The sequence below is a fragment of the Mobula birostris genome, chromosome 32 (genome assembly GCF_030028105.1).
Source record: "Mobula birostris isolate sMobBir1 chromosome 32, sMobBir1.hap1, whole genome shotgun sequence".
NCBI lineage: Eukaryota > Metazoa > Chordata > Chondrichthyes > Myliobatiformes > Myliobatidae > Mobula > Mobula birostris.
In genome coordinates, this window is record NC_092401.1 from 18,159,682 (window position 1) to 18,183,705 (window position 24,024).

At 45.5% G+C, this 24,024-nt stretch overlaps 1 protein-coding gene across 2 annotated transcripts; it reads left to right on the forward strand.

Annotated features, from left to right (window-relative positions):
- Window positions 1-3,660: 3,660 nt before the first annotated feature.
- LOC140191215 (ADP-ribosylhydrolase ARH1-like) lies at window positions 3,661-22,470 on the forward strand. 2 transcript variants are annotated; one of them, XR_011883788.1, is made up of 6 exons: window positions 3,661-4,106; window positions 5,066-5,426; window positions 8,919-9,115; window positions 9,978-10,188; window positions 13,633-13,884; window positions 21,493-22,470. XR_011883788.1 is itself a non-coding variant. In XM_072248393.1 (3 exons), the coding sequence occupies exons 1-3, from the start codon at window positions 3,764-3,766 to the stop codon at window positions 9,352-9,354; spliced, it is 1,140 nt and encodes a 379-aa protein (XP_072104494.1). In that variant the 5' UTR covers window positions 3,661-3,763; the 3' UTR covers window positions 9,355-9,731. The 2 variants fall into 2 exon arrangements, 1 of the variants encoding a protein (XP_072104494.1); XM_072248393.1 differs by lacking the exons at window positions 9,978-10,188; window positions 13,633-13,884; window positions 21,493-22,470 and having other exon boundaries at window positions 8,919-9,731.
- The last annotated feature ends 1,554 nt before the right edge of the window (window positions 22,471-24,024 follow it).

Below are 24,024 nucleotides of genomic sequence, written 5' to 3' on the forward strand. Positions count from 1 at the left end.
TGGGGGATGGAGGTTTGCCGAGGCACAGCGGCAGCTCACGGATACCTCCTCTTATTTACCCCTGGATCATGACCCCACTAAGGAGCACCAGGCCATTGTCTCCCACAGCATCACCGACTTTATCCGCTCAGGGGATCTCCCATCCACTGCTACCAACCTTATAGTTCCCACACCTCGCACTTCCCGTTTCTACCTCCTACCCAAGATCCACAAACCTGCCTGTCCAGGTAGATCCATTGTCTCAGCTTGCTCCTGCCCCACCGAACTCGTTTCTGCATACCCCGACACGGTTTTATCATCCCTTGTTCAATCCCTTCCCACCTATGCTCGTGACACTTCTCACACTCTGAACTTTTTCAATGATTTTAAGTTCCCTGGCCCCCACCGCTTTGTTTTCACCATGGATGTCCAGTCCCTATATACCTCCAACCCCCACCAGGAAGGTCTCAAAGCTCTCTGCTTCTTTTTGGATTCCAGACCTAACCAGTTCCCCTCTACCACCACTCTGCTCCGTCTAGCGGAATTTGTCCTTACTCTTAATAATTTCTCCTTGGCTCCTCCCACTTCCTCCAAACTAAAGGTGTAGCCATGGGCACCCGTATGGGTCCTAGCTATGCCTGTCTTTTTGTTGGGTTTGTGGAACAATCTATGTTCCGTGCCTATTCTGGTATCTGTCCCCCACTTTTCCTTCGCTACATCGCCGACTGCATTGGCGCTGCTTCCTGCACGCATGCAGAGCTCATTGACTTCATTAACTTTGCCTCCAACTTTCACCCTGCCCTCAAGTTTACCTGGTCCATTTCCGACACCTCCCTCCCCTTTCTTGATCTTTCTGACTCTTTCTCTGGAGACAGCTGATCTACTGATGTCTACTATAAGCCTACTGACTCTCACAGCTACCTGGACTATTCCTCTTCCCACCCTGTCTCTTGCAAAAATGCCATTCCGTTCTTGCAATTCCTTCGTCTCCGCCGCATCTGCTCTCAGGATGAGGCTTTTCATTCCAGGACGAAAGAGATGTCTTTCTTTTTTAAAGAAATGGGCTTCCCTTCCTCCTCCATCAACTCTGCTCTCAAACGCACCTCTCCCATTTCACGCACATCTGTTCTCACTCCATCCTCCCACCACTCCACTAGGAATGGGGTTCCCCTTGTCCTCACCTACCACCCCACCAGCCTCTGGGTCCAACATATAATTCTCCATAACTTCCGCCACCTCCAACGGGATCCCACCACTAAGCACATCATTCTCTCCCCCCCTCTCTCTGCTTTCCACAGGGATTGCTCCCTATGTGACTCCCTTGTCCATTCGTCCCCCCCATCCCTTCCTACCAATCTCCCTCCTGGCACTTATCCTTGTAAGTGGAACAAGTGCTACACATGCCCATACACTTCCTCCCTCACCACCATTCAGGGCCCCAGACAGTCCTTCCAGGTGAGGCGACACTTCACCTGTGAGTTGACTGGGGTGATATACTGCGTCCGGTGCTCCTGATGCGGCCTTTTATATATTGGCGAGACCCAACGCAGGCTGGGAGACCATTTCGCTGAACACCTATGCTCTGTCCACCAGAGAAAGCAGGATCTCCCAATGGCCACATATTTTAATTCCACGTCCCATTCCCATTCTGATATGTCTATCCACGGCCTCCTCTACTGTAAAGATGAAGCCACACTCAGGTTGGAGGAACAACACCTTATATTCCGTCTGGGTAGCCTCTGACGTGATGGCATGAATATTGACTGCTCTAACTTCCGTTAATACCCCACCTCCCCTTCATACCCCATCTGTTATTTATTTATATACACCCATTCTTTCTCTCACTCTCCTTTTTCTTCCTCTGTCCCTCTGACTATACCCCTTGCCCATCCTCTAGGTTCCCCCCCACCTTGTCTTTCTCCCTGGGCCTCCTGTCCCATGATCCTCTCATATCCCCTTTGCCAATCACCTGTCCAGCTCTTGGCTCCATCCCTCCCCCTCCTGTCTTCTCCTATCATTTTGGATCTCCCCCTCCCCCTCCCACTTTCAAATCTCTTACTACCTCTTCTTTCAGTTAGTCCTGACAAAGGGTCTCGGCCTGAAACGTCAACTGTTCCTCTTCCTATAGATGCTGCCTGGCCTGCTGCGTTCACCAGCATTTTTTGTGTGTGTTGCTTGAAATTCCAGCATCTGCAGATTTCCTCGTGTTTGTGTTCAAAATTTAAATCTTGCTCTCTCAACAGCCTTTCTCTCAGAGCATTATCTCGAAAGCCACAAACAATTCTATCTTTAATGGGAGAGTCCGTGAGCAATCCAAACTCACATGCTCTACTACCCTTTCTTAACTGTTTCTTCAATTGTTTCAGCATCTCTCTGCGCACATGTGAAGAATTTATATCAATCATACGTTAAATTACACTTAGGTATATAAACTACTTCAAATCTGTCCATTATTGACTTTAAATCAAAATTATCTCCATCTTCAAAGACAAAATTATTATATACCTCTAATGCGTCATTCCTGATTACATGGAGCAAGAGCGCAGCTTTGTTTTCTTTTCCTGATTTTTCTTCATAATCGATCGCCGATAAGTACAATTCAAACTGTTGCTTGAATATCCTCCAATTCTCAGCTACATTGCTAGTCAGCTGGGGGTTGTAGATCTTCCACTTTACCGTTTACAGTTCGAACTTTTTTCTTCTTTTTTCGATTCTCGCATATTATTCTTCCTGAACCACTTCTGACACCATGTTATGTTACTTCTGTTTAAATGCACTGTGGGCTAACAGTGAAGAATCATATTCTGGAATAATTAGAGAACTTTTATTTACAGTGATAATTTACAGTCACACTCACGTCCCCATCTACATCAACGGAACGTACTGGAGTGTGTATCAAGCTTCAAATTCCTTGGTGTCCACATTTCCGAGGATCTCACCTGGTCCCTGAACTCCTCCATCCTGATAAAAAAGGCGCAACAGCGCCTTTATTTCCTACAGAGCATGAAGAAAGCTCACCTCTGTCCCAGGATACTGACGGACTTTCACCGCTGTACCATTGAGAACACACTCACCAACTGCATCTCAGTGTGGTATGGCAATTGTCCCGTATCAGACCACAAAGCACTCCAGTGTGTGGTGAAAACCGCCCAGCGGATTATCTGCACCCAATTGCCCACCATTGAGAACATCTACCATAAACACTGCCTGGGCAGGGCGAAAAGTATTATCAGGGATGCATCTCACCCTAACCATGGACTTTTTACTCTCCTCCCATCTGGTTAGGCGCTACAGGAACCTCTGCTCCCGCACCAGCAGGCACAGGAAGAGCTTCTTCCCTGAGGCTGTGACCCTGCTGAACCTCTCATCACAGCGCTAAGCAGTATTGCACCCATATTGTACTGTCTCAGTACTTCTATATTTGTGTGCTGTAGCACTTACTTTCTATTCGCAGTTATTTTGTAAATAACACTATTCTTTGCGTTTCTGGTCAGATGCTAAATGCATTTCATTGGCTCTGTATCTGTACTCGGCACAATGACAATAAAATTGAATCTAATCTGATCAAAACAAACAAACAGGTCTTAAACCACAAGCTAGCAATACCGCGCATGCTCAGTGCTCTGTCCAATCCTGTATTGGCACATCATTGCACGTGATATTACCTCACTAGTGACCTTATGGTGATGGCGGACCTAGTGTTGTTGACCTCACCATGATGTTGGCCGTAACGCGGTACGTCACCGGGATGACAGGCGCTGTTGCCACACTTTGAACGGGACGGATGGAGGTGCCGGGCGTGTGCGGGGCCGTGATGGCACCGATCTTACAGCGCTATGTGGCGGCTATGGTGCTGAGCGGAGCGGCCGACGCGCTCGGCTACAAAGGTGGATCCTGGGAATTCTGCCGCAGTGGCCTGCAGATCCATGGCGAAGTACGGGAGGCAGGCGGCGTTCAGGGCCTTGACGTGAAGGGGTGGATGGTCAGCGACGACACGGTGATGCATCTGGCGACGGCCGAGGCCTTGGCGGCCGCCTCGCATCCTGAGGAATCGCTGGAGAAGCTGTACCCGCGGCTGGCTCGGGATTACAAGAAGAGCATGAATGACATGGACGGGAGAGGGCCGGGTACAGGCGTGGTGGGGTGGGGTGGGGCGTGGAGGTAACCGGTGTGGGGTGCTGGGGGGTGGAAAGGGGAGCAACATGGTGAGGGCGGGGGAAATGGAGCGAGCTGTGGGTGAACCGTGTAGTGTGACATTCTGAGGGGAGAGGGCTGGGGTGTGGGGCGGTTGATGGATACTTATTGATTCCAAAGGAAATTACTGTGTCACAGTAGCATTACAAGTGCACAGATATAAATCTTAGAAGAGAAGTAGAAAGAATTTAAAAAGTTACCACAAATAGTCTAACGCTGGGGTGGGGTGGTCATCACTTCCCCAGTTATGTTGACTCAATACAGAGCCTAATGGCCGAGGTTAAGAATGACCTCCTGTAGTTCTGTTTGGAGGAGAGCGGTTGTCTAGTAAGTCTCTTACTAGAAGTGATCCTCTGTTCAGCCAAGTTGGCATGCAGAGGGTGAGAAACATTGTCCAGAATTGCCAGGATTTTCCACAGGGTCCCTTGTTCTACCACAGCCTCCAGTCTGTCCAGTTTGACTCTTTTAACAGAGCCACCCTTTTTAATCAGTTTATTGAGCCTATTGGCATCACCCGTGTTGATGCCATTGCCTCAGCACAGACCGCATAGAGGATTGTACTGGCGACAACAGAGTGGTGGAACATGTGAACAGTTGGTTGGGGACCAGGTACAGTGATGGTTGACAAGGGAAGGGACCCCCACCCCCTTCATTGTGGGCGGTAGTAAGCCCCTGGGACCATGAACCTCCAGTACTCAGGAGAAATGCACAAGCTCTGTAAGTTCCCATCAGTTGGTCACTGAGACTCAGCTGTAAACTCGTGCTGACTCGGACACTTGGGTTCAGAGAAACCAATTATTTCAGGTGGAGCTTTTGTCGAACAACTGATCTTCTTTGGATGGTGAACCTGGTCATTGAATCACTTTGGTCATAGACTGATTCCTTTTGTCAGGACTAACGTGTATGAGTGCTGCCTTGCTGCTGAAACCAGACATTCCTGGCGGATGGAAGATCCCGTTTAACCCGAAAGGCGGTGGCTGCGGTGCTGCCATGCGGGCAATGTGCATTGGGCTGCGGTACCCCCAACCCCACCAGCTAGAAACGCTGATCGCGGTGTCTGTCGAAAGCGGTCGAATGACCCACCACCACCCTACGGGTTACCTGGGGGCAGTGACGGCCGCATTGTTCACCGCATATGCTGTCAATGGGATGCCTGTGGAGAGCTGGGGTAAAGGCCTGATGGAAGTGTTGGAGAAAGCCAAGGCATATGTGCAGAACTCTGAGCAGTATGTTGAAGAAAACCTGGCTGCGTGGTGAGTGTGAAATCATGCACTCTTACTTTCTATTCTTAAGAGCACGGTGTGAGTGGTTAATTTGTAATTACTAAATCTATGCATCTGATTATAGCAGTACCACATATCTCTAGGGTGACTGGAATTGCCTATCAGATAGAGGGACCTTCAAATGGCCGGTTGTCAGGTTCTCTGTTGGGACAATGAAGGACGATGTGGGTGAGGTCCTTAATGAGTACTGTGCATCAGCATTTACCACGGGCGTAGAAGGTAGGGAGGGCAGTGCTGAGCATATAGATATGCTGGTGTATTTTGAGGTCAAGGAGATAGTATTAGCTATCTTAAAGAAAATTAAGTTGGATAAGTCCCCAGGCCTAATGGGATATAGCCCAGGTTATTCAGAGATTGCTGGGGCCTTGACCAATATTGTCTCCAGCCACAGGTGTGGTCCCAGAGGACTGGCGAGCAGCTAATAGCAGGGATAACCCTAGAAACTCTGGACCAGAGAGTCTCATGTCAGTCATAGGGAAGTTACTGGAGATAATTCTTAGGGATAGCATTTGGAAAGCCATGGCCTAATTAGAGAGAGCGAGCATGGCTTTGTGTGGGGAAGTCGAGTCTTACTAATTTGATTGAGTCTTTTGACGAGGTGTTGAGGGTGATTGAAGGTAGAGCTGTGGATGTTGTCTACACCATTGGATTTTAGTAACGCGCCTGACAACATCCCTCGTGGGATGCTCATGATTCTCAGATTCATGGGATCAGTGGTGAATTGGCCATTTGAATTCGGAACTGGCTTGCCCACAGAAGACAGGGTAGTGGTTGAAGGTACTTGTTCTACCTGGAGGTCTGTGACTAGCGGTGTTCAGCAGGAATCTGTGCTGGGACCTCTGCAGTTTGTGATGTGTATAAGTGACCTGGATGAAAATACAGATGGGTGGGTTAGTAAGTTCGCAGATGATACAAACACTGGGGGTGTTGTGGATATTGTGGAAGTCTGGCAAAAAAATACAGTGGGCCAATCATGAACGAGAAAATCTGCAGACTCTGGAAATATAAGCAACGCACACAAAGTGCTGGAGGAACTCAGCAGGCCAGGCGGCATATATGGGAAAGAGTAAGTAGTCGATGTTTCAGGCTGAGACGCTTCATCAGGTCTGGAGAAGAAAGGTGAGAAGTCAGAGTAAGAAGGTGGGAGGAGGGGATGATCAAGGTAGTATATGATAGATGACCAACACACACACAATGCTGGAAGAACTCAGCAGGCCAGGCAGCATCTATGGGGAAAAAAAAGAGTTGACGTTTTGGGCCGAAACCCTTCAGCAACACTGGAGAAAAAAAGCCAAGGAGTGGATTTAAAAGCTGGGGGAGGGGAGAGAGAACCACCTGGTAATAGGTGAAACCTGGATGGGAAAGATGAAATAAAGAACTGGGTTCTTTCTCCCTTCTCCCCCACCTTTTTTACCTATTCTTCAGCTTTTTTTTTCTCCAGTCCTGCCAAAGGCTTTCGGCCCAAAACGTCGACTTTTTTATCCATGGATGCTGCCCAGCCTGCTGAGTTCCGGCATTTTGTGTGTGTTACTCAGACTTCCAGCATCTGCAGATTCTCTCTTGTAGGTGATGGGTGAAACTGGGAGAGTGGGAGGAGTGAAGTAAAGAGGTGGGAAGTAGATTGGCAAAAGAGATAAAGGGCTGGCGAGGGGGGGAATCTGATATGAGAATGCAGCAGGTCATCGATCAGTTGCAGATAAGCGTGGAGAAATGGCAGATGGAGTTTAACCCAACCTAATGTGAAGTGTTGCAGCTTGGTAGGTCAAAGGTAAAGGGACAGTACACTAATATAGACAAGATCCTTTTTAACACAGAGTGGTGGGTGCCTGGAATTCCTGGGGTGTTGGTAGAGGCAGAAACATCAGAGGCTTTTAAGTGAGGTTTAGATAGGCATATGACTGTGAAGAAAATGGAAGGATCTGGACATTGTGTAGGCAGAGGGTATTAGTTAGGTTGGTCAATTGATTATTAATTTCATTGGTTCAGCACAAGATTATGGGTCGGAAGGCCGATTCCTGTGCTGTACTGTTCTGAACCTTAGGCTCCACACACCTATTGTCCCTGTTGTGTCTAATGAGGCCTATTCTTACCCTAGTTATTCTTTTGTCCTTAATATGTTGCTGGAATGTCTGTGGACTGACCTCCATGTCAAATGGCGATACAACCAATTAGAATGCTCTCCACCGTACATCTGTAGAAAATTTGCTGGCGTCTTTGGTGACAAACCAGATCTCCTCAAAGCCGTAGTAAAATATAGACACTGTTGTGTCTTTGTAATTGTATTAATATGTTGGGCCCCGGATCGATCTTCAAAGATGTTGACATGCAGGAAGTTGAAACTGCTCACCCTTTCTACTGCTGATCCCTTGATGAGGTCTGGTGCGTGTGCCATTGTTGATTGTTAGTGAGGAGGAGATTTTATTTCTGATCCACACTGACTCTGGTCTCCCGATGAGGAAGTCAAGGATCCTGTTGTAGAAGGAGGTGCAGAGCCCCAGGTTTTTGGAGTTGTTCTTGATTAGTACTGAGGGGATGATGGTGTTGAATCATCAGTGAACTGTAATTGATAAACAGTAGGTATTGCTGTTGTCCAACACAAGGCTGAGTGGAGAGGCAGTGGGATCGCTTTTGCTGGAGATAGGCAAACTACGGTGGGTATAGGTCTTTGCTGAGGCAGGAGTGGACTCTGGCCATGACTAACCTCTTGGAGCACTTTGTCACGGTACGTGTGAGTGCAACTGTTTGTCCTTCAGCTCTGAATCAGAATCAGGTTTACTATCACTAATGTGTCATGAAGTTTCATGTTTTCCGGCAGCATTATGGAGCAAGGCATAAAAAAATACTGTAAGTTAGAAATTTAAAAATAAATAGCGCATAAGAGAGAGTGAGGTAGTGTTCATGGACCATCCGGAAATCTGATGGCGAAAGGAAAGAAGAGTGTGGGCTTTCGGGCTCCTGTACCTTCTCTGTTATGGTAGTAATGAGAAGAGGGCATGTCCTGGGGGATGAATGCTGTTTGAGGCACCACCTCTTGGAGACGAGCTCAATGATGGACAAGTTTTTATTAATGTCATAATCAGCCTGTGAGTGCCGTGTGCTTCCCCATTCTGATTGTGAACTGGGTGAGAGTGGTGAATACTCTCTCAGTATTTACTAAGTATCTTGAGAATACCTGAATGGCCAAGACAAGGGCTGCAAACTGTGCTGGTGGATGGAAGTGGTTTGGGTTGAAGGTTACTGTCTCTGTGCCCTGTGACTGAGTGGCCACTCCCTGAGTGAACATAGTTGGACTTCGCACAATAACATTGTGAACGTTTGAGAAAAGATACTGAAGTTACTGTATCAGTAAAATGATTGTCAAATTACTTCCACGTATTTGGCTTAAAAAGAAAAACACTTGACGCATTGCAGACTGAAGGACCCTTCTATAAGATAAATAACTTCGCTCTTTTCTTATTTTAGGTCCTATTTTCAAAATAAATGGAATAAGTACCTTCAGGACCGAGGCATTATGGATGGGGTTTCAAAGCCGATTTTCCCAGAGCCTTATGGTGTGGCTGAGCGTGATGAATTCTATACCTCTGTCAGCTATGGCGGCTGGGGTGGAGCCAGTGGGCATGATGCCCCCATGATAGCCTATGACGCTATCCTGGGCTCAGGCAAGTCATGGGAGGAGCTCTGTAACAGAGCAGTTTTCCACGGTGGCGATAGTGACTCTACTGGTGCAATAGCAGGGGCCTGGTGGGGAGCCATGTATGGCTTTCATGGGGTTCCTGCATCCAACTACGAAGGCCTAGAGTATCGTAACAGGTTGGAGTCTGTGGCAGCGAAGTTGTTTGATTTAAGCCACTCAACTTCTGAGTCAGAACACTCACGGAAGACTTGTGCAAGCTTTTAACCTCTGACTTACTAATTGCTAGTTAATCAGAAATTGTTAATCCAAAATATAAAAGCCTGTCAGCCTGGGAAAAGGTTTGCTTTTGTACCTGCCGCCTGTCTCCTTTCTAACCAGCAGAATGTGCCATATGTTACCAAGTGGATTACGGTGAACTAAGGTCTGAATGAAAGGCCACCTCAGACTGTCTAAATTCTGAATAGTAGAAGGAACGCACAGTGCATTGTTTTCACAGGAGAGATCAAGACTTAGCTGGAGAGAAGATAAGTTCACTTGCAAATGAATCAAAGTTGAGAATTTATAAATAGAATGGTGTAATTTTGACATGGGCAGAGGAAGTGGAAATAATAAAATTTAGAAGTCTGTTTCTTAAAAATAAAGTTCTAGGCTTTATGCACCTTAATTATACAACTAAGAAATATTTGTTGTGCAGTTCTAAGCGTTATCTGTTAAATTCACAACTGCTGGACGGGGTGGACTCGGAGCACGCGTCCGAAGGGCAGCGACGATCGGAGGAGGTCAGTGGGGACCGATCGGCCTATTGAGTGAGCTCCAACTTTGTGCACCGACTGTTTAATATGATTTGGGCCTTTTTAAAAATATTTCGTTTCTTTACAAACCGATAGTGTGATCCGGACACGGGAACAGAAACTGTCGGAGTGCAGAAAGATACGGGAACAGAAACTGTCAAGAGTGCAGAAACAGTCACCTTCCTCATGACCCATTCCTGGTGATTCTGCTGCCTTCGCACTCATAATTCTACGCCTTTGCCTTGGACCTGAATCACTCCAGACGCATGCCACCATTTACACCATTGCTGTCCAGTGCTTGTTCACGGTATTCATTGTTGCATTTATTACTCTACTCTGTTTAACGTGAGCAAGGAATTTCATTCCTTCATGATGTATGTGACAGTAACCTAATCTGAATCATTCAGTGCCTTTCTTCCCTTGATCTTATCCACTGCCACAGACGCCCAACACCTCATTCCACCTGAGAAGCCATAGTGTCATGCAACATAGAAACAGGCCAGCTCTTCCATGTCAACTTGAGCTAGTCCCATTTGTCTATTGCTTGGCCCATAGCCCTTTAAACCATGTACCTGACCAGCTATCTTTTAAATACGTACCTGCCTCTACCACTTCCTCTAGCAGCTTGTGCCATTTACCAGCACCCTTCTATGGAAAATGTTGCCCTTCGAGTGTCTAAATCTTGCACCTTTCACCTTAAATCTATGCCCTCTAGTTTTGGATTCCTATGAGAAAAAAGATCGTGATAAATCTATCTTACCTCATGATCCCCTCATGATCTTACAAACCTCAGGAAAGTTACTTATATTCCAGGGAAAAATGTCCCAGCCTCTCCATATAAATCAAGCTTTCCCCATAATATCCTTGTGAGTCTTTTCTGCACCTTTTCATGCTTAATGTTATTCTTTGTACAGCTGGACAAGCAGAACTGAACAGAAATGTGGTCTCTGCAGCACCTTGTAATAGCTGTAACATAACATTCCAACTTCTGTACTCAGTATATTCACCGCCCTATGTAGCTGAGACGCTGTCTTCATGGCACCACGCCCTTGTACCCATAGATCTCTATGTTCTACAGCAGCCCCCAGTGCCTTTCATACACTGTATTCCTGTTATGGTTTAACTTACTAAAATGCAACACTTGTCTGAGTTAAATCCCATCTACCAGTCTATGGTCCACTTTTACGGCTGTAATCTTAGATAACCTCTCTGCACTAAATTTGGTGTCATTGCAAACTTATCAATTGCGCAAATACATTCCAATAAAAATTGTTAATGTAGATGATTAACAATAGAAGACCTAGTACTAATAGCTGCAGCACACCATTGGTCAAAGGCCTCCATTTTGAGAAATAACGCTCCCCAAATCACCCTCTGTGTCCAAAATCCGGGCCTACCGTTCTATCCCTTCCACCATCTGCTCATCATTCCCCACTTCACCTGGTTCCACCCATCACCTCCCAGCCCCTGCCTCACCACTCCCTCTCCTTCCTATCTGTACCAGTTACCTTTTTATCTGCTCTCAGTCCTGATACAAGGCTGTGAACTTGAAATTTTGACTATCCCTCCTCATACACAATCGCTGCTCGACCACTCATTTCCTCCAGCAGATTGTTTATCGCTTCAGATTCCTGCACCTGCAGTCTCTTGATTTTCCTGGTACTACCAGTCCTGCTTGTATGTCTCACCCTCCCAAGGTCCCAGAAATTTAGTGCCATGCCTGTTTTCTTGTCCTTGTACTCCACTGTGTCACACAGGGAAGAATTCTGAGAATGCTAACTTGGTGTTCCTAACCCTTAAATGTTGTCACTGTCCCTGCCTTCACCACCTCCTCTCATTCACAGAGTCAGACAGCATGGAAACAAGACCTTCAGCCCAACTATATTGCCCAGGGAGTTAATCCCAGCCGCCCACCTCGCATATCCATGTACTTATCTAGATATCTTTAAAGGGATGCTAAATGTGCCTGCCTCAACCACTATTTCTGGCAGCACCTTCCATATATGCTCCTCTCCCCTTTGCATGAAGAAGCTGTCATCAGGTCTCTCTTCAATCTTTTGCCTTTGATCTTAAACCTAATCCTCTTTTTAGTACTCACTCCTGGGAAAAATACTATGTCCCTGATGACTTTATATACCTCTGTCAGCTCCCCCTTCAACCTCCTACATTCTCAGAAATAAAGTCCTAGTTTATACAACCTGTCCTCCTCCTTCAGTCTGCTTACTCCAGACAATATCCTGTTGGTCTTTTCAGCACTCTAATAATGTCCTTCGTATAATGGTGAAAAAAAACTTTGTTGTATGTAACCACAACATAACTTCCCGGGGGAAGAAGCAAAAGATGGCAGGTGATGGGTGAAACAGAGAGAGGGGGAGGGGTGAAGTAAAGAGCTGGGAAGTTGATTGGTGAAAGAGATAAAGTGCTGGAGGAGGGGCAATCTGAAAGGAGAGGGTAGAAGATCATGGAAGAAAGGGAAGAGGGAGGAGTACCAGAGGGAATTCATGGGCAAGTAAGGAGATAGGAGAGAGAGGGAAACAGGATGTAGGCTACACAGAATATGAAGTGTAGCTCCGCTAACCTGAGCGTGGCCTCAACATGGCAGTAGAGGAGGCCATGGACTGGAAATGGGAAGTGGAACTGAAATATTCTCATGAATCTTCTTGGCACCCTTTCTTGCTGAGTCACATCCTGCAGCTGAGGAAATTTCCCCAACCACATCCCCTTGTGTTGCTTTGTTTCTTCAGTCACCAATTTACTTTTGACACCCGGTAATTAAGTATTTCTGCACTAACAGCATGGTGCCAGTTTCCTTCATCTCATCCAAGGAATTTGGGTCTATTGTTCTGGCTGTAACCGTGGTATTAGGTCTAGAGTCAAGTGGTTGCCCAGAGAACTATTAGTAAGCAGGTTATTGGTGTCAGATTGCTGCGTCAGCTACTTCAATATCATTCATACTGTCACACTGGAACTAACAGTGGTAATGCCACAATAGACAGGACAACCAGGCAACAGTCCATGTTGAACACACAGTCACAGTTCTTGCTCATTATGTGACTTTCATAAATAACATCAGGTTGACCAGCAACGATGTTCTAGAACATGGAACATAGCACAGCAAAGTTGCCATTTTGCCTACAATGTGCTAGCTAACTAACCCAATCACTTCTGCCTGCACAATATCAATATACCTCCATTCTCTGCTCATTAATGTGCCTATCCAAGAGTGCTGATCGCATCAGCCTCCACCATAGTCCTAGTGGTGAATTGCAGGCACCCATCCCTCACTGTGTAAAATAAGCTGCACAGTACAGTTCCTTTCAACTTGCCCCCTTTCTCATTAAATTTGTACCCTCTAGTATTACACATTTCACCCTGGGGAAAAAAGATGCCAACTCTATGTCCTTCAACATCTATCAGGTCTCTTGTCAACCTCTACTGCTCCAGAGAAAACAATCTAATTTTGCCCAACCCCTCCTCTAATCATACCCTCTAATCGGACAGCATCTTGGTAAATCTGCTCTATACCCGCTCCAAAGCCTCCGCATCCTTCCTACAGTGAAGCAACCAGAGCTGAATGCAATACTTCAAATCCAGCCTAACTAGACTTCTAAAAAGCTACAAGATAATTTCCTGATCTTTGAACCCAGTGGTTCAAATAATAAAGGCAAGCATGCCATATGCCTTCTTAAGTGCACCTCCTCACTCTTGTCCAGATTAAATTCCATCTGCATTTCTCCACCCTTATCTACAGCTGATCTATATCCAATTGTATTTCTCGTGGCAACCTTCTGCACTATCTTTGCGACATCTTGCCTGGTGGGAGCCACTTGAAAACAGCAAGTCTCATGGGGACTGACTCTTATATGAGCCAATGAAAAAGAGTGTGGTGTAAGTGGAGCAGCCATTGTTGTAGTGGGCCACTGTTAGAGTGATCAAGCTCAACAGCCTTCAGCGAGAACAGGCGAGGTGTGTGGAACACAAAGGTTTCACAAAGGAGGCACAGGTAAGATTTTTTTTATTGTCTGTAAATCGTTAGTTGCTATTACAGTGTAGGCAGGATGTTCTTCCTACAACACGTGGGATTTCTGGTTACATGACCATCTCTCTGATGACTACATCTGTGGGAAGTGCACCCAGTTTCAGCTTCTGACTGACAAGATCAGTGAACTGGAGCTGGGTGTACTCATGTCCAACTGGAAGGCTGAAGGCCTCATAGATGGAACTTTTACCGAGGCAGTCACATCCAGCGTGCAGGCTTCAGATAAAACCAGAATAAGTAAGGGGAATAATCATTCAGTGCAGATTTCCCCTCTGACCGTTCTCCTCAGCAACATGTATACCCCTTGGGATACTGCTGGGGGTTGACCTATCAGGGCACAGCAGCAGCAGCCAGGCTGGTGGTACTGTGGTTGGTTCTGAGCCTCAGCAGAGAATGGTACAATCAGGCAGAACGATAGGGGTTTCCAACTTTTTTTATGCCATTAACCATTAACCCCTGTTCTATAGTTAGGGTAAAGGACAGGAGATTTTGTGGTCTGGAAAGAGATGCCAGGATGGTGTGTTGCCTCCCAGTTCCTAGGATCCAAGATATCTCAGAGTGTCTGCAGAATATTCTCAAGGGGGAGGATGAACAGCCAGAGGTCACGGTGCACATTGGCACCAATGACATACACAGAAAGGGGGAAGAGGCCCTTTGGGAGTATACAAAGACAGGACCTCCAAGGTAGTACTCTCTGGATTACTCCCGGTGCCATGTGCTGGTCCTGGCACGTCCACATCTGACATGCGGAGGATGTTTAAGAACCAACTGCACAGAGTACAGGATGGGTATCATGAACATGAGAAATTCTGCCGATGCTGGAAATCCAAAGCAACACACACAAAATGCTGGAGAAACTCAGCAGGTCAGGAAATGTCTATGGAAATGAATAAACAGTCAATGTTTCAAGCCATGACCCTTTTTCAGGACTGGAAAGGAAGGGGAAAATGCCAGAATAAAAAGTGGGGTGAAGGGGATGGTGAATTCATCGTAGCACAAGAGAAGGCCATGAACCACCATGTCACAATGGAAATGGGAGTCAGAATTAAAATATTTGACCACAGGAAGTTCTGCTTTTTGTTGGATGGAGTGGAGGTGTTCAATGAGGCGGTACCCCCAATTTCTCACCATTGTAAAAGTGGCCACAACAGGAGTACAGGACACCATAGGCAGCCACAGAGCATTCACCAGTGAAGTGTTGCCTCACTTGGAAGGATTGTCTGGGAATCTGAATGGAGATGAATGAGGAGGTGAATGGTCAGGTGTAGGACTTTGGCTGCTTGCAGGGATAAGTGCCGGGAGGGGTGAATGGAAGAGGGAATCACAGAAGGAGCGATCCCTGCAGAAATAAGAGAAAGGTACAGATATACTTGGTGGTAGGATCCCTTTTGAAATGAAACATGTTGCAGAGAATAATGTGTTGGATGCAAAGGCTTTCGCAGTAGATAAGAGCAAGAAGAACGTTATCACTGTTAAGTGGGAATATGGGTGTGCACAGATGTCTGGGTGACCTGGGTGAGGGCTTCATCAATGGCGGAGGAAGGGAAACCCTTTACTTTTAAGAAGGAGGACATCTCCAATGTATTGGAAAGGAGAACCATATTCTGGGAACAGATGTGGCAGAGGCAAAGGAACTGAGAAAAGGGAATAGCAATTTCACAGGAGATGGGGTGGGAAGAGGTATAATCAAGATAACCATGAGAATTGGTAGGTTTATAAAAGATGTCGGTCGATAGTTTGTCTCCAGAGATGGAGAAAGAGACACCAAGAAAGGGAAGGGAGGTGTCAGAAATGGACCTAATGAATTTAAAGGCAGGGTGGAAGTTGGAGGCAAGGTTGATGAAATTGATGAGCTCAGCATGGGAGCATGAAGCAGCACCGATGTAATCAGAGGAAGAGTTGGGGAGCATTACTGAGGAAGGCTTGGAACATGGACCGTTCCATGCAGCCAATGAAAAGGCAGGCATAACTGGGGTCATGGCCAGGGAATTGAACGTTAGTGAGGAGATCAAGAGCATGAGAAGTGTCACAGATGTAGGTGTAAAGGACTGAACCAAGGAGGATATAATGGAGTCAAGATATGAGGACACGATTTCAGTGGGCAGGAGTAGGCAGAGACAATGAGCCTACCTGGACAGGTACTTTCCATTCGGAAGGAAGGCCAAGGATGGAAAAGTAAGAAAGAGAACGTTGGCTGTTGGCAGAGCTGATGAATTTAGTTAGGAGAAAGTATGTAAAGGAGAAAGTATGTAAAGCTTAGGAAGCTAGAATCAAATTGAGTCCTTGAAGATTGTAAAGAAGCCGACAAATAACAGAAGAAAGAATTAGGAAAGCCAGAAGGGGCCATGAAAAGTTGTTGGTAAGTAGGATTAAAGAGAATCTCAAGGCATTCCATACATACATCAGGAGCAAGGGGATAGCATGGGAGAAGGTAGGACCACTCAACAATACAGGGGGTAACATTTGCTTGGATGCAAAGGATGTGGGTGAGGTATTCAAAAAGTACTTTACACCAGTATTTACAAGGAGAGGGACATGGAGGATAGGAAGATCAATGTCAAAAGTACTTGTATGCGAGGGCATTTGGAAGAAAAGGCCTAACCTGCTGAGTTTCTCCAACATTTTGTGTGTGTTGCTTTGGATTCCCAGCATTAGAAGAATTTCTCATGTTTAGGAGAAGACAATGTTGGGTGTCTTGAAGAGCATTAAGGTGTATAAATCCCCAGGGTCTGATGGGATATCCCACAGGTTATTGAGAAAGGCAAGCGAAGAAATTACTGGGGCTTTGACCAATATCTTTGTGTCCTCTCTCACCACAGGCAAGGTCCCAAAGGACTAGTGAGTAGCTAACGCTGTTCTATTATTCAAGAAGGGAGCCAGGGATAATCCAGGAAACTATTGACAGTAGAATCTAAAGTCAGTAGTAGGGAAGTTACTGGAGAGAATTCTCAGGGATAGGATTTATGAGTAAGAGCATTGATCTGTTGCAGGTATGGGCAGAGAACTGGCAGATGGAGTTTAGCCCAGCCAACTGCAAAGTGTTGCACCTTGAGAGGTCAAATTTAAGGAGATAGTACACTTAAGGGCAGAAGCAGAAGTAGACCAGACAGGCAGTATCTTCATCTCAGGGTTGACATGTCTAATATCAGAGGGCATGCATTTAAGGTGGGTGGGGGGGGGGGTGCGGTGTAGGCTCAGAGAAGATGTGAAGGGCAAGTTTTGTTTGATTGTTTTTTTTTATACACACACACACACACACACACACACACACACACACACACACACACACACACACACACACACAGTGTGAGTTGCCTGGAATGTGCTGCCTGAGGTGGTGGTAGAGGCAGATACATTAGAGATTTTTAACAGATGTTTAGATAGGCACATAAATACGAGAAAAATGGAAGGATATGTCCATTGTGTAGGCAGAGGGGATTAACTTATTTGCTCATTTCATTACTAATTTATTTGGTTCGGCACAACATTGTGGTTTGAATGGCCTATTCCTGTGCTCTATTGTTCCCTGTTCTATACACAACAGCACCAACCTTTGTATTATCTGCAAATTTCATAAGCCACCCATCTCAATTTTCAATTGTCATATAGACAGCAGAGGCTGCAGTATAGTGTGGAACACTATTACTGAAGGACCTTCAGCTAGAATAATTCCCATTGACCACTAACCACTGTCTTCTCTGGGGAAGCCAATTCTGAATCCAAAGGGCCAAGTCACCGTAGATCTCATGCACCTTAACCTTCTGGTTGAGCCTAACATGAGGCAGATTGTGAAATGCCTTACTAAAATCCATGTAGACAACATTCACCACTCTACTTTCATCAAGTACTATCCATTCAGTAGCACTTACGTCCATGGTGATAACATGCTTTGAGATGTTGTTGATGAAATATATCAACTCCTGCCTGAGAAGTAATTTGGATCTGCTCCAAATAGCCTATTGGCACAACAGGTCCACAGCATTTCATTGGCTCTTCACTCAACCCTGGAACAGTGAAGACGCATACATCAGGATGCTCTCCATTGACTACAGCTCTGCATTCAGCATTATCAGCTGCTCAAAACTAATCAATACGCTCCAACACCTAGGCTTGTGCAACTGGGTCCTCGATATCCTCATGTGTAAACTCAGTCAGTTTGGATTGCAAACGTCTCCTCCTCAATCAAGGTGCATTGCGAGGTTGTGTGCTTCATCTCCACCCCACTCCCCATTTTTTCCTGCTCTACTCACTTTATACTTATGACTGTAAGGCTAAGTACAACTCTAATGCCATATTTATGTTTGCTGACACCACCACTGTTGTTTTGTGAATCAAAGGTGACGATGAGTCAGCATATGGGAGGGAGAATGAGAATTGGCTGATGGTGCTACAACAACAATCTGTCACTCAATGTCAGCAAAACCAAAGAGCTGATTATTGTCTTCAGGAACAAGGGTTTCTACCATTATATTAATAGCAAAAGGATAGTGAGGGATAAAATTGGTCCCTTAGAGAATCAGAGTGGACAGCTATGTGTGGAGCCAAAAGAGATGAGGGAGATTCTGAACAATTTCTTTTCTTCGGTATATTGAGGAGAAGGATATTGAATTGTGGAGAAGGATATTGAATTGTGTAAGATAGGGAAACAGGTAGGGAAGTTATGGAAACTATGATGATTAAAGAAGAGGAAGTACAGGCGCTTTTAAGGAATATAAAAGTGGATAAGTCTCTGGGTCCTGACATGATATTCCCTAGGAACTTGAGGGAAATTAGTGTGGAAATAGCAGTGGCTCTGACAGAAGTATTTCAAATGTCATTAGAAATGGGGATGGTGCTGGAGGATTGGCGTATTGCTCATGTGGTTCCATTGTTTAAAAAGGGTTCTAAGAGTAAACCTAGCAATTATCAGCCTGTGAGTTTGACGTCAGTGGACGGTAAATTGATGGAAAGTATTCTTAGAGATGGTATATATAATTACCTGGATAGACGGGTCTGATTAGGAACAGTCAACATGGATTTGTGCGTGGAAGGTCATGTTTGACAAATCTTATTGAATTTTTTGAAGGGGTTACTAGGAAAGTTGAAGAGGGTAAAGCGGTGGATGTTGTCTATAAGGCCTTTGACAAGGTTCCACACGGCAGGTTGGTTAGGAAGGTTCAAGCGTTAGGGATTAATACTGAAGTAGTAAAATGGATTCAGCAGTGGCTGGGTGGGAGATGCCAGAGAGTAGTGGTGGATAACTGTTTGTCAGATTGGAGGCTGGTGACTAGTGGTGTGCCTCAGGGATCTGTACTGGGTCCAATGTTGTTTGTCATATATATTAATGATCTGGATGATGGGGTGGTAAATTGGATGAGTAAGTATGCAGATGATACTAAAATAGGTGGAGCTGTGGATAATGAAGTAGATTTTCAAAGCTTGCAGAGAGATTTAGGCCAGTTAGTCTTAGTCATAGTCATAGTCATACTTTATTGACCCCGGGGGAAACTGGTTTTCGTTACAGTTGCACCATAAATAATAAATAGAAACATAGAAAATAGGTGCAGGAGTAGGCCATAGTAATAGAACCATAAATAGTTAAATAGTAATATGTAAATTATACCAGTAAATTATGAAATAAGTCCAGGACCAGCCTATCGGCTCAGGGTGTCTGACCCTCCAAGGGAGGAGTTGTAAAGTTTGATGGCCACAGGCAGGAATGACTTAATGACTTCCTATGACGCTCTGTGCTGCATCTCGGAGGGATGAGTCTCTGGCTGAATGTGCTCCTGTGCCCACCCAGTACATTATGAAGAGTGGGCTGAAAGATGGCAGATAGAGTTTAAAGCTGATAAATGTGAGGTGCTACAATTTGGTAGGACTAATCAAAATAGGACATACATGGTAAATGGTAGGGCACTGAAGAATGCAGTAGAACAGAGGGATCTAGGAATAATGGTGCATAGTTCCCTGAAGGTGGAATCTCATGTGGATAGGGTGGTGAAGAAAGCTTTTGGTATGCTGGCCTGTATAAATCAGAGCATTGAGTATAGGAGTTGGGATGTAATGTTGAAATTGTACAAGGCATTGGTGAGGCCAAATTTGGAGTATTGTGTACAGTTCTGGTCACCGAATTATAGGAAGGATGTCAACAAAAAAGAGAGAATACAGAGGAGATTTACTAGAATGTTACATGGGTTTCATCACCTAAGTTACAGAGAAAGGTTGAACAGGTTGGGTCTTTATTCTTTGGAACGTAGAGGTAGAGGGGGGACTTGATAGAGGCATTTAAAATCATGAGGGGGCTAGGTAGAGTTGACATGAACAGGCCTTTTCCATTGAGAGTGGGGTAGATTCAAACAAGGGGACGTGAGTTGAGAGTTAAAGGGCAAAAGTTTAGGGGTAACATGATGGTGAACTTCTTTACTCAAAGAGTGGTAGCTGTGTGGAACGAGCTTCCAGCAGAAGTGGTTGAGGCAGGTTCGATGTTGTCATTTAAAGTTAAATTGGATTGCTATATGGACAGGAAAGGAATGGAGGGTTATAGGCTGAATGCAGGTCGGGGGGACTAGGTGAGAGTAAGAGTTCGGCACGGACTAGAAGGCCTGAGATGGCCTGTTTCCGTGCTGTAATTGTTATATGGTTATATGGTTAAGATGAAAACCGGAGGTCCATGAGCTAGTCCTAATCAGGGAATCAGAGATGGAGAGCGTCCTTCCTCTACATTAGCATTTCGGAGGATTCTTCCAGCACATAACTGTCATTACAAAGAAGGCACTGCAGCACCTCTACTTTCTTAGAAGTTTGCGAAGATTCGGCATGTTATCTAAAACTTTCACAAACTTCTACAGGTGCGCAGTGAAGAGTATATTGACTGGTTGCATCACAGCCCAGTGTGGAAACACCAATGCCCTTGAATGAAAAAGCATACAAAAATTAGTGGCTACAGCCCAGTCCATCAGACATAAAACCCTTCCCACCGTGAAATCATCATGTCTGTGCACCATGATGAGTCAATAACACAAGACGACTTTCCCCCTATTTAACACACAGTCTGATCCAACAATGGAAGGTAAAGCCCTCGTCCAGAGTGCTGGGATTGAATCAGAGTACACAGCAGTCCATGATGTCCCTCCAGTACAGTAGTCTTGCTCTGAGGTCTTCAATTTTATTTTCCAGGCTGCGCACGTTAGCGAGGAGAACGGGGGGATGAGTCGAGGGTAGTTGTCTTTAGGGCTGTGATGAACTTGCAGCAGCCCTGATATGTCACCGTGGGGATTGCAGGATATTCTGCGGGAATGTGGGAGTGAATGTCTTCTTAAGCAGTCATCTGCAGAGTCCTGTCATGGTTCTGGGAAGTGAAGAGCCACCCCACATCTGTCCATTGACACTATCCCCATTTGCCCAGAATAGGGCCACAACCTTCTGTGCCTTTGCTATTTACATGTCAGTTGAGGGCCTCTTAAACAGCCATTGTATCCAACTCCACCATCTCCCCTGGTGCACGTTCCGGATATCAACCTCCTTATATATATTAAAAAAAAACTCGGATCCCCTTTAAAGCTCCTTCCTCTCACCTTTTGTTTTTCATAGTCCTGCTGTGGAAAAAAATAGTTCAGCTTAACCTAAAGGCAGGAGGAGAAGATGGCAGCGCGCCGTGCGTGCACAGCCCTCCGGTGAAAAATGATATTGTATGTTAAATAGGGGCTGTGGACAATTCTGGTTTGATGGAGAATGAACGTGAAAGCACGGAGGAACGGCTGGAGAAATTTCTGAAATGCCCGTTTGCTGCTGTCGTTACTGTGTGGTCAGGAATCTTTCAGAGGGTAGGCCTCAAAATCCCCGGCCTTCCCTGCTTTTGGCGACCAAGAAGGAGGTCAAATCGTTCAGACAGAGATGGCGCTCAGTACTTGGTGTCAGAGAGCGGATCAGAGCTCGAAGTTTTCGGATGACTCAGAGTCGGATTGTGGCCGGCATGGCAGGGAGAGTTTTTCTTCCTTCCCCTGTCTGCGTGAGATGTGGGACATTTGAGAAACTTTGAACTTTACCGTGCTCACGGACTTCATCAGGTTATGGTATTGTTACACTGTTGTATCTATATGTTATAATTATGTGGTTTTGTCAGTTTTTTCAGTCTTGGTTTGTCCTATGTTTTGTGATATCACACCGGTGGAAATAAAGTATCATTTCTTAATGCATGCATTACTAAATGACAGTAAAAGAGGACTACGTGTCTTCATAATCAGATATCTGTGACTCCCATATTCACAGAAGCACGGTGGCTAGCGTAACGCTTTACAGTGCTAGTGATCGTAGTTGAATTCCTGCCAGTGTCTGTAAGGAGTTTGTATCTTCTCCCCGTGACTGTGTGGGTTTCCTCTGGGCTCTCCAGTTTCCTCCTGTACTAGGGATAGGGTTCGTAATTTGTGGGCATGCTCTGTTGGCGCAGGAAGCACAGCGACAATTGCAGGCTGCCTCAGGCACATCTTGAACTGTGTTGATGTAAACACTGTATTTCACTGTACGTTTTGATGTAGATGTGACAAATAAAGCTAGTTTCTTTGCCTTTAATCTTATGTAATTCTTTTAGGTCACCACTTCAGCCTCCATAGACCCAGGGAAAACAAACCCAACCTATCATGCGAGTAGATTGGAAAACTCAGGTCAGCACTGGATCTCAAGAGAGAGAATTTGTAGAATGTCTGCGAGATGGCTTTTTAGAACAGCTTGTTGTTGAGCCCTCTAGGGGATCGGCTGTACTGGATTGGGTATTGTGTAATGAACCGGAGGTGATTGGAGAGATTGAGGTGAAAGAACCCTTAGGAGGCAGTGATCATAACATGATTGAGTTCACTGTGAAATTAGAAAAAGAGAAGCCGAAATCTGATGTGTCGGTGTTTCAGTGGAGTAAAGGAAACTACAGTAGCATGAGAGAGGAACTGGCCAAAGTCGACTGGAAAGAGACACTGGCGGGAAAGACGGCAGAGCAGCAGTGGCTGGAGTTTATGCGAGAAATGAGGAATGTTCAAGACAGGTATATTCCAAAAAAGAAGAAATTTTCGAGTGGAAAAAGGATGCAACCGTGGTTGACAAGAGAAGTCAAAGCCAAAGTTAAAGCTAAGGAGAGGGCATACAAGGGAGCAAAAATTAGTGGGAAGACAGAGGATTGGGAAGTCTTTAAAACCTTACAAAAGGAAACCAAGAAGGTCATTAAGAGAGAAAGGATTAACTATGAAAGGAAACTAGCAAATAATATCGAAGAGGATACTAAAAGCTTTTTCAAGTATATAAAGAGTAAAAGACAGGTGAGAGTAGATATAGGACCGATAGAAAATGATACTGGAGAAATCGTAATGGGAGATGAAGAGATGGCAGAGGAACTGAACAAGTATTTTGCATCGATCTTCACTGAAGAAGACAGCAGGATACCGGACACTCAAGGGTGGCAGGGAAGAGAAGTGTGCGCAGTCACAATTACGACGGAAGTCACAAGTACTCAGGAAGCTGAATAGGCTAAAGGTCGATAAATCTCCTGGACCAGATGGAATGCACCCTCGTGTTCTGAAGGAAGTAGCTGTGGAGATTGCGGAGGCATTAGCGATGATCTTTCAAAAGTCGATAGATTCTGGCATGATTCCGGAAGACTGGAATATTGCAAATGTCACTCCGCTATTTAAGAAGGGGGCAAGGAAGCAAAAAACAAATTATAGACCTGTTAGCTTGACATCAGTGGTTGGGAAGTTGTTGGAGTCGATTGTCAAGGATGAGGTTACAGAGTACCTGGAGGCATATGACAAGATAGGCAGAACTCAGCATGGATTCCTTAAAGGAAAATCCTGCCTGACAAACCTATTACAATTTTTTGAGGAAATTACCAGTAGGCTAGACAAGGGAGATGCAGTGGATGTTGTATATTTGGATCTTCAGAAGGCCTTTGACAAGGTGCCACACATGAGGCTGCTTAACAAGATAAGAGCCCATGAAATTATAGGAAAGTTACATACGTGGAAGAGCGTTGGCTGATTGGCAGGAAACAGAGAGTGGGAATAAAGGGATCCTATTCTGGTTGGCTGCCGGTTACCAGTGGTGTTCCACAGGGATCAGTGTTGGGGCTGCTTCTTTTTA

What these genes read in the sequence shown, in the direction of transcription:
- LOC140191215 (XM_072248393.1), top strand. Translation starts at nt 3,764, where the DNA reads ATGGAGGTGCCGGGCGTGTGCGGGGCCGTGATGGCACCGATCTTACAG. An exon ending in CATGGACGGGAGAGGGCCGG is followed by an intron (nt 4,107 to 5,065) that starts GTACAGGCGTGG and finishes TCCTTTTGTCAG; the next exon opens with GACTAACGTGTATGAGTGCT. An exon ending in GAAGAAAACCTGGCTGCGTG is followed by an intron (nt 5,427 to 8,918) that starts GTGAGTGTGAAA and finishes TTCTTATTTTAG; the next exon opens with GTCCTATTTTCAAAATAAAT.